General features: G+C 48.1%; 1 protein-coding gene across 1 annotated transcript; it reads left to right on the plus strand.

Annotated features, from left to right (window-relative positions):
- Positions 1-1,423: 1,423 nt before the first annotated feature.
- Positions 1,424-8,169, plus strand: GAL3ST2 (galactose-3-O-sulfotransferase 2). The gene is made up of 3 exons (XM_034781852.1): positions 1,424-1,486; positions 5,547-5,852; positions 7,065-8,169. Exons 1-3 carry the CDS (start codon positions 1,424-1,426, stop codon positions 7,887-7,889), a joined length of 1,194 nt encoding a protein of 397 aa, XP_034637743.1. The 3' UTR covers positions 7,890-8,169.
- The last annotated feature ends 1,805 nt before the right edge of the window (positions 8,170-9,974 follow it).

The raw sequence follows: 9,974 nt of genomic DNA on the forward strand, positions 1-9,974 counted from the left end.
GAGGGGAGCAGGACTGGAATGGGGGGGAAGTTGAGGGGGTGGGACAGCAGGGGGAGCGATAGGGGTGGGATGACGGGAGAGGCTGAAGAAGAGATTTGGGGTAGGGCAAGGCTGAGGGCAGTGAGTTGGGGGGAGCAGGGGGACTGTGGGGGAGGCTGTTGGAACGGGGTCAGGGACTGAGGGCAGTGGGTTCGGGGTGGGAGGTACAGGGGGGACTGCGGGAGAGGCTGAGGGAACAGGGTCAGGGTGGGGGCTGAAGGCAGTGGGTCGGGTCTACACTGGCACCTCTCAGCATTGCTGTGCCGGGCGGCAGACCTGCGCCAGTGCTACCCTGGTGATGGAAGAGTCCTCAGTGGAAATGCAGACTTCATGACACAGACCCTTCTCGTCACTTCAAACCTGGCGCTGCTCTGGTCAGTCGCTAGGCTCTTGTCACTTTCAAACCCATGCAGGGTATCTGGCTCTTTTTCAGTTCTCAGGTTAAGAAAAGCTTCTGCATTTTGTGAGGGCTTCAGCATTCACTTTCCTACTTGACAAATTGTCTGCCTGACACATTGCTCCCAGGGCATTCATCTTTATTCATTATCGGCAGGTCCATCAGATTAAGGAGCAACACGGGGGAAGCAACACAATGGTGTCAAGGATTTTTAATTTTTCAAACCACTTTGGCCTCAACAGGGATAACAGCAAATCTGGACAGAGCAGATGGGTGTCAGGATGGGTTTGGGTATTTATTTATTTATTTTTTTAAGTGAAAATGTTTGGGTCTGAGCAAAGGCTGCAAACTTCCCTTTGAAAACCTCTGCTGAACTTTTGCCCCAGGGGCTAACGACAGCCTGGAATCCGGGACAGATTTCCACATCCATGCAGGGTGAGATGATGGGGGGGGGGGGGGGGGGGGGGGGGGGGGACGGGGGGGGGGGCGGGGTGTGGGAAGGAGGGTAGTGGATTGAGGGTGGGGGGCACAGGCGGGACACTGTGGGGGAGGCTGAGGGAACAGGGTCAGGGTGGGGGCTGAGGGCAGTGGGTCGGGTGAGATGATCGGGGGAGGGGAGGGACTGTGGGGGAGGCAGAGGGAACAGGGTCAGGGTGGGGGCTGAGGGCAGTGGGGCTGAGGGGAGCCACCCCAGAGGGACCTGCCAGGGGGCCAGGTGAGCCCATCAGTGCTTACCTGGAGTGGCTCCCAGGAAGCATCCAGCAGGCAGGTCCCTCCCAGTCCCTCTGGCCCCTTCCTAGGGTCGGGTCGAGGTGAGGGAGGCGGGGGGGGCTCTCTGCCCGGCGACCGCTGCCTGCTGCCGGAGTCTATAAGCCCCGCCCCGCTGCAGCATGCAGGGGAGAAAGACCTCCTCACTGCCTCTCTGTGTGCCCCGGGCAGGGGCAGGGCTGTGCTCTGCAGGCTCCTGCCGGCCGGGCGGCGGGCCCCATGGGCTGGCGCCGCTGCGCCGGGAGCTCAGCTGCGTGCTGCCCCAAGGCCCAGGGAGGAAAGGTGAGTGGTGCTGGTGGCGCCAGCTTGCCACGGTCCCCCTCAATAGGGTGACCAGACGTCCTGATCAATGTAAGGTCGGGATGTGGGACAAGTCCCCTAAAATCGGGACTGTCCCGATAATATCAGGACGTCTGGTCACCCTACCTCCAGGTGAACCAGACAGATTCCAGCTATGTATCTAGCAGTATTCAGCTGAGCCACGGGGACCTTGGCATGAGCTGGTGCCTGCTAGGCCAGTGTCACATTTGTGTTCTACCTTCAGTAGACATGGAGGACAATTGAGCAACAATAATACGTGTAGACAGTGGAGGTCCATAGTGCTGAATGGCCACGATCACAGTCTTCTTTATAACAATTTTTTACATAGTTGAAGACTGTTGTCAGGGTCCCCTCTTCCCCCAGCCTAGTTCTCCCACCACAGCCTTCTTTTCTTTGGACTAATCATGTCCAGTTCTTTTAACATTTCCTCAATGGTCATGTTTTCTAAACCTCTGATCATTTTTGTAGCTCTTCTCTGGACTCTCGCCATTTGTCCACATTTCTTGACATAGCTCTGGAGGTCCGGGCTTCAGTAATTGGAAACAATTGAGATGGCCTTTTTGACATTTCTCCTGCTTTTTCTCAGCCCAGAGATGGTCTTGGGTGTTAGGTTTGCCTATCTCATAAATGACCACAATGAAGAATTTCACCACGTTTTTGTGCTCTGATAGCTCAGTTGGTTTCTATTAAAACTTCAATTTACCATGGTTTGACTCTCAAGCCTTGGACCTGTTTTGAAGGAGCCTGGTATAAGACAGAAAAGCAGCTGTCCAGAGGTATGGAGATCCAAACCTACACACTGCCTTGTAATCACACGTAGTTTGACGTAGTCAGGGCCAATACATTCCTGATGTTACTCCACTGAAGTAAGCAGAGCTACACCAGGGATGGATCTGGACCCATGTGTTTCAGAATAACAGTCTATTTGATGTGCCTACACTGAAATGGGAACACAGGAATAACTTGTGCCTAAAGTGTAAAGTTTGTCATAGCAATTTGCCAACAACCAGACAAAATTAGTCACATATTATTTGCAACAGGCTGGATCTTCAGTTGGTGTAAGTTAGCACAGCCCCTTTGACACCAGGGGAGACTGTCCAGGTGACTTCAGGAGAGCTTTGTCAGTTTGTACCATTGGAGGATTTGGCCCTATAGTTTAGGTTAGAACGCAGTCTCTCCCCCAGCCAGCCTACTGCCATAAGGTGACTGCCAGAGCTCCGAGGTGAAGTTCTGGGTCGCGGGCATCTCCACGCACCCGCTCACCCCGTCCCTGCAGGGGAACAAGCCGCAGGATTTTCAGCAGGCACATTGCTCCTCTTGGATCTCTGACCTTGGCTTCAGCAGTTTCCCCAGAGCATTGTGAGGTCCTTCCCTCAGTTCCCACAGTTCCTGAACAGCAGTGGTTCTCCATCCTGGAGACCAACCTAGAGCTCCCTTACTTCCCATGTGCTACCCAGCTGACTTCAAAGGATTCATTGACTTCAGGCAGTGTGTGTCAGCACTGAATGAGTCCCTTGTGAGCAGGCTTGTGGGGGTGATATCCCCTAGCTAAGTTCCCTCTAAGCTGCACAGCTGCACTGCTGCCTATTAAGCCCCATGCAGGCGTTCAGGGCTGTGGCAGGGAGAGATGCCTCTCCCCAAGCCCTGGACCTGCCACGGAGCCCCTCCATATTGGTGCACATAACAAAATTCATTCCGCACATGGGTGGGAAACATTAGAGGGAACATTGCCCTACAGGTTCAGCTGGGCTGAGAAAAAAGGGGCATCTGGGCAGATTCACTGATCAAATGGGAGGGGAGGCAATGGAGCTGGTCTTCTCTCCAAAGACAGAAAAAAATTATGACATGTATAGAGGGTGTGGAAGGGCAAAATAAACCAAGTGGCAGGGATACAGCCCTTGTGAGCATAGTTACTGGGTGGAGGAGCTGCCCTTGTTGTCGAGGGTTGTGGGTGCAGCTGCAGAGATCAAAGGTTTGTCATCTCCATTTTGGAAGGTGGAATTCTAATCAGCTTTCCATTGCCAACTGTTGCAATTTGATCATGAGTGTTTTTCTTAAAGCCCCAGCTCCTGGGGTCATGCTTACCTGAGATGCTCTGCTTTCTTTTGTAAAAAAGGAAGTTTTGCATCCTGGAGGTTGCAGAGAAAAGCTTGAAAATGTGAAGCGAGAGAACTCTATGGCTCAGGACCCAGTAAGCAAAGAAAAATAACCAACGTTTAATATTTTTCATAAATACCTCTTGATTTTTAAGCCAATCGCATGATTTTTGGGGCCTGACTCATTATTTTTGAGTGCTCTGGGTTGGCCCTTCTGTAGCCTACATGGGCAGGTCAGAGAGCAGCTGGCTGCAGCTTATTACAGCGGGCTCTAGTTGCTGTTGTGTTCGAGTTATGTGAGGTTTAAATTAAAAGAATGTAACTGTTAAAACACAAGCGCTCCTGCTTTACTGCAGAGAACAAGAGTTATCACCAAGGCAGGAGAGGCAGATGCTGATCGCCGTACTTACGCTATCTAACAACATGGAGAAGCCAGAAAGGAGGCAGCTGTAACAACCATTAAGGGATTGTCTGCACAAACATTTAGCTTGTGACAAGCTGGGCTGTAAATCTAACCCTCGCTGGGCTTCCATGCACTAATTGGCCGTGTGGACCCTGCTCACGTGAACTAGCAGTTCCCTAGTGCACTTGAAGCAACTCCCTTTTCAAAGTGGGGTAGCTCCTCTGATTGCCAGACACTGGGAATGGACGACAGGGGATGAATCACTGGAAATTGTCCTGTTCTATTCAGTCCATCTGAAGCACCTGGCACTGGCCACTGGCGGAGACAGGACACTGGGCTAATGAACCATTGCGCTGACCGACTCTGGCTGTTCTTATCAGATTGCACAATGGAACTTTAATGTGTATCAGCAGGGTCCACACAGACAGCTACATACAGCAGGCTAAGGGGACAGATTTACACCCAGCTTGCCGCAAACGAAATGTTTATGTAGACAAGCCTCAATTACAAAGAGTGGCAGGAAATTTGGTGTGGTTTGAATTGGGAGGACATTACATTTTATTTTGGACTCACTGGATCTCTGTTTATTTTGCAGGCATTCCAGACTCCTGGGGTTTGTTACTCTTTGGCTGGGAGTCATTTTTCTAGCTGGGTTCTTCCATATGAACATAAACATCACTTCGTAAGTCCATTTTCTACTGTGATAGAACGAGTAAGGAGAACTTGCCATGTGCCCTGTCTGTGCAGGGGCAGCAAGATGATCCATCATACCTTATATTTTTAGATTGCTAAATGTAGCCCTCAGCAGAGACTAGGGCTAGGATTTTCAAGTCTGGGGGCCTGAAGTTGGGCTCCTAAATCTATATCTAGCACCTAACAAAGTGACCTATCAACAGTGTAGAGTGCCCCGTAGCTGGGAGTAGCTGCAACAATAGTAACACAGCAAGGGGAGTGAGCAGGAGAAGCCAGAGCCCCTCCCAACCCCCTCAGTAACAAATAAGCTGATTATTGTGTGGAGCTGAAAGAGCCATGCAGACTGGCATTTGGAGCTAATGAGGGCAGAAGAGGGGTGTGGCTCATCTGTGGTTTCTAGAACTACAGACAAAGTGCTGGATCTTTAGCTGGTGTCAATTGTCATAGCCTCATTGACTGCAAGGGAGCTATGCCGATTTACACCAGCTGGGGATCTGGTCTTCAATAGAGCTATGGCCAATTTACACCAGTAGGGGATGTGGCCCATTGACTTCAATGAGGCTATGCTGATTGATGCCACCTGGGGAATGGATCCATTGAGTTCAATGGAGTGATGCTGATTTACACTAGCTGGGGAATGGGCCCATTGAGTTCAATGGAGTGATGTTGATTTATGCCAGGTGTGGAGCTGGCCCCAGTTATCCTAAGGAAAAGTAGTTCAGGTTAAATTTTGGTGGCTCTTTGGAAAAGTAAAGTGAGAGGGGCAGGAGGTAGGAAATGGCAGGGGAAAGCAGCACTGTCAGGTGGAAGAAATGGATTACAACACTAGAGAAAACATTTCCCATGTGCTTTAAGTTCATACAGAGTGTGGGGGTTTTCCACCAAGCACCTGAGACCCAGTCACCCCCAGACGAACGTGATGTTTCTCAAGACCCACAAAACTGCCAGCAGCACCATCATGAACATCCTATTCCGGTTTGCAGAGAAGCACAATCTGACCTTAGCCCTTCCTGCTGGCCAGAACTACCACCTGGGCTATCCTCATCGCTTCATGGCCCAGTTTGTAGAGGGATTTAAAACCATGGGACAAAGCTACAACATCATGTGCAACCACATGAGGTTTAACCTCCCAGAGGTGAGATCCTGGAAAGTAACAGTTGGGTATGCATCCTGTGAAATGACTGTGGTGCTGTTATTATCAGGGATCCTAGTTTTCCATGATAAAAACCCAAACTTCTCCAATAAAAAAACATAGAAATCCATGTTTTTTCCGTGATTAAAATGAAATTCTGAACTTTAGTTACCCTGACCACAATATATATAGGTATCAGTTGAACACAGTGTTTTATTGATATATTTACAATTTTAAAGCAGGCTTGCAGTCGGAGCCCTGGCCATTCTCCTGATTATCTGAATTTTTTTATGATCTGATCTGGCCTTGGTCCCAATTAGATTGGATAATCGGGGTTCCACTGTATATGTTTTTATTTTCTCACAAATGTAAAAACTAAAGATTCTCTGTAAAAATGCAAATTTCACGTTTTTCCGTGGCAAACCGATTTCTAGGATCCCTGGTTATTAGCTAGCACTAAATATCACTCTGCAGAGGCCTTTCCCTTCATGAAGCGCATTGCAATTGGCATGTAAAATGTTTTCTGAGTTAGGAATTAGTATGTCTGCCTTCAATCACAAAGATCACTAGTACTGGGGAATAACCATAGTTAGCTGGCAATCCCTCTAAGAATCTTAGGACTGACAATTATTTATAAAACAAACAAACAAGATTGGAGTTAACTTGTTTAGCGCAGGGAGGACACTTTGCTTTGGAAAATAGAGAGTCAACTTCTAGGCCTGGCCATGATCTCTCTGTCTTTCTTTCTCTTCTTGATGGAGTAACTGTGGGTGAAATCCACTCCATGCTCATAAATCCCAAGCATTCAGACTCCTATGTGGAGGGTACAAGGAGCGATTTGGGAGATGAAATCCACCCTTCACAAAGGGCCAGGGTGCAGGGTTTGTTGCACAGCCCTCTTCCCACAGCTGCTGATCCAGCCAATGGTCTGGAATAACAGCCACAGTCTCACTGTAGCAGTTGGATCTTCGTAAATGTGGATCTTCACCCCACCACTGGGCTGAACCCAATGTGTCCTTCAGCATCAGCCAAGTGGGTTAGATTTTCCCACCGTGACTATGTTTTAACCCCCTGCAAATGATCTACACTATGCTTGTTCTTATAGCCTGTTTACCCTTAAAATCAAGTAGGCGCCATTTTTGTACCACAAAACCTCTCCTGCGCATAAGCAAGAGATACATTATTGGCCACATTGTGCTGTCTCCTTATAAACAGGTCCGAAAAGTAATGCCAAATACCACCACCTACTTTTCCATCCTGAGAAACCCAGTTTCACTGATGGAGTCCTCCTATGCCTATAATAAATTTTTTACACCAGCATTTAGAAGGTCAAAGGATGTGAATGAGTTTCTGGCATCTCCATGGACATATTACAATATGAGTGAATACACAAATAATGTTCATGCAAGGAACTACATGTGGTTTGACTTTGGCTATGATAACAATGCAATGGACACTGAGGACTATGTTCAGCATGTCATAGCGGAGATTGAACAGGCTTTTCAGCTGATGCTGCTAACCGATTACTTTGATGAGTCCATGGTCCTGCTGAAGGACACTTTGGGCTGGGAGCTGGATGATGTGGTTTACTTCAAGCTGAATTCCCGAAGCCAGGACACTATTGAAAGCATGACCCCTGAGAGCAAGGAAAAGGTAAAAGAATGGTGCTCATTGGACTGGAAGCTCTACCAACACTTCAACAGGACCTTCTGGAGGAGAATTCAGGAGACAATAGGGCTAGAAAAATTGGATCAGGAGGTGAATCTCTTGAGAATGAGACAAAAGGAACTCATGGAGCTGTGTCTCTTGGACCCAGTGCCGATAGATAAGACAAAGATCAAAGACAAAAAACTTCAGCCCTTCCAATCAGGGCATGCAAATATTCTGGGCTATAATCTTAAAGAAGACATGGCTAATGAGACTCTGAGAACCTGCCTGAGATTGATCACACCTGAGCTTCAGTATATGTCATATCTGTATGCTCGTCAGTTTCCAGAGAAGAAGAGGAAGAGCATAGCCTTTTCCTTGTGGTGGAGGTGATAGTGTTGGTGGATTGTTAATATCACTCACAGAGCAATAATGCTTATAACATTCCTATCACCTTGTTCATGTACCTCCCAGAGATGTGTGTTTACGTTTTTATGGCCCAGTGGAGTTAACCCATGAAATTTCCTTACAGAGATTTCAGATCCGTGAGTGGGGTGGGGAGACAGAGCGTGTGTGGCAGGAACACAGCACTCCCCAGCTGACTCCATCTGGCATATGGGACAAAGAGTCCTGTGGCACCTTATAGACTAACAGACGTATTGGAGCATAAGGTTTCGTGGGTGAATACCCACTTCATCAGACGTAAGTGGGTTGTGTCTGATGAAGTGGGTATTCACCCACGAAAGCTTATACTCCAATACGTCTGTTAGTCTGAATCTGTAAAAAGCGACCAAGAGTCCCGTGGCACCTTATAGATTAAGATGGCTACCCCTCTGATATCTGGCATATGGTTCCCTGGACGTCTTTGCTACACCAGGGGCTGGGCTGGGGTGAAGTTGGCTAAAGAACCAGGGAGCTGTGATTTGTTCCCTGACCGCCTACTATCTCTGCTGCACCAAGCAGATACCAGCCTTTCCTCTGTGGGTGAAATACTAATTTAAATCACAGCATCAGGTTTAGTACAAATGCCTGCATTGATCTTGTTGTAAATGGAAAATGCTGCAGAGAAGTGACTCTGCAGGAAATTCCCCTTTCCCATTCTAGGCTAACGCAGGGATTGCCAGTGCAGTATAGGTCAGTTTCATGCACGCAGACATTGCAAAGACTGACAGCATGCTTAACAGGCCTGAGGGAAAGCTTTATATTTCAGTTTGATTGTACTTTATATCACAAGTCAGTGGAACTGAGCTCACAGGATGTAACATGCTGGTTGTTGGAAACACAGGAACAGACTCCTGAGATACAACATCCCTTTGAGTCTGGAATATATTAGCCCTCTCCTCTAAGAGAAGTCGTACAGAACTCGCCACCATGCCCCTCTGTCCTGGCTATTCGACAGGAAGTGGAATGGTCAATCAGAATGAGACACAGGCTTCAGAACTCCCACTAACGATGTAAAATATTTTGGCCACATAGTTTTGTCCCATTTTACCTCATATAAGAGACCATGGGAATCATCATTGTGTCAGCAATTTAAATAGCATGGTTACATGAGGAGCTCTTCTCTTTAGACACACTCCATTATGTTTAACTCAAATCAAATCAAAGCTTCCCTCTGTAAGGCCTCACTGTCTCCTTGAGAATCTCCATGAACTGTCTCTCCCTGCCTTTCCTTTCCAATAATGGTTCCCATCCTCCATCCCACCCCTCCATGTAATAGCTGCAGAGAACAGATTATTCAAGGGCTCTGAGCGGGTAATAGGTTGTATCTATGATGTAGAGGTAGTGTGGTCATTAGCAGGGCTACAACCTGGGACCTTCAGAATCAAAAGCACAAGCCCCACCTAGCGGAGGTAAAGGAGTTATGCCATGAGCCATCGCTAAGTTGCAGGCTGTGCTGCTCAGTGGAGACAAGAACATGACCATACACAGGCACTAAGCCAGGCTTTCGTACTTGGAATTAGAACCTCCACAGACAGACCAAGCCAAGCCCCAAACATAAGCCCAACTCAGAGAAGCCAATAGACCACTGTGATTTCAGTCAGCAGAAGATGCTTCAAGCTGGACTCGCCTTTTCCTGCCAAATGAGACCAAAGGGCAACATGATTTTACACAGCAGCTGTCATCCTCCAGCTAGGTGTGTCAGGTAGTACAGAGCACAGTGAGGCAGAGTATTACCATCAGCTGGGGAGACAGACGTCAATGTCATTATCCACCACTGGAGATTTAAGGAAATATGTGAGATTATGAAATGTTCCTTTTGAGGAGGCAGCATGGTTTAATGAATAAATCATAGAATCATAGAAGATTAGGGTTGAAAGAGACCTCAGAAGGTCATCTAGTCCAACACCCTGCTCAAAGCAGGACCAACACCAACTGAATCATCCCAGCCAGGGCTTTGTCAAGCCGGGCCTTAAAAACCTCTAAGGATGGAGATTCCACCACCTCCCTAGATAGCCCATTCCAGTGTTTCACCAC

This window comes from Trachemys scripta, chromosome 9 (assembly GCF_013100865.1).
Source record: "Trachemys scripta elegans isolate TJP31775 chromosome 9, CAS_Tse_1.0, whole genome shotgun sequence".
In the NCBI taxonomy this organism is placed as follows: domain Eukaryota; kingdom Metazoa; phylum Chordata; order Testudines; family Emydidae; genus Trachemys; species Trachemys scripta.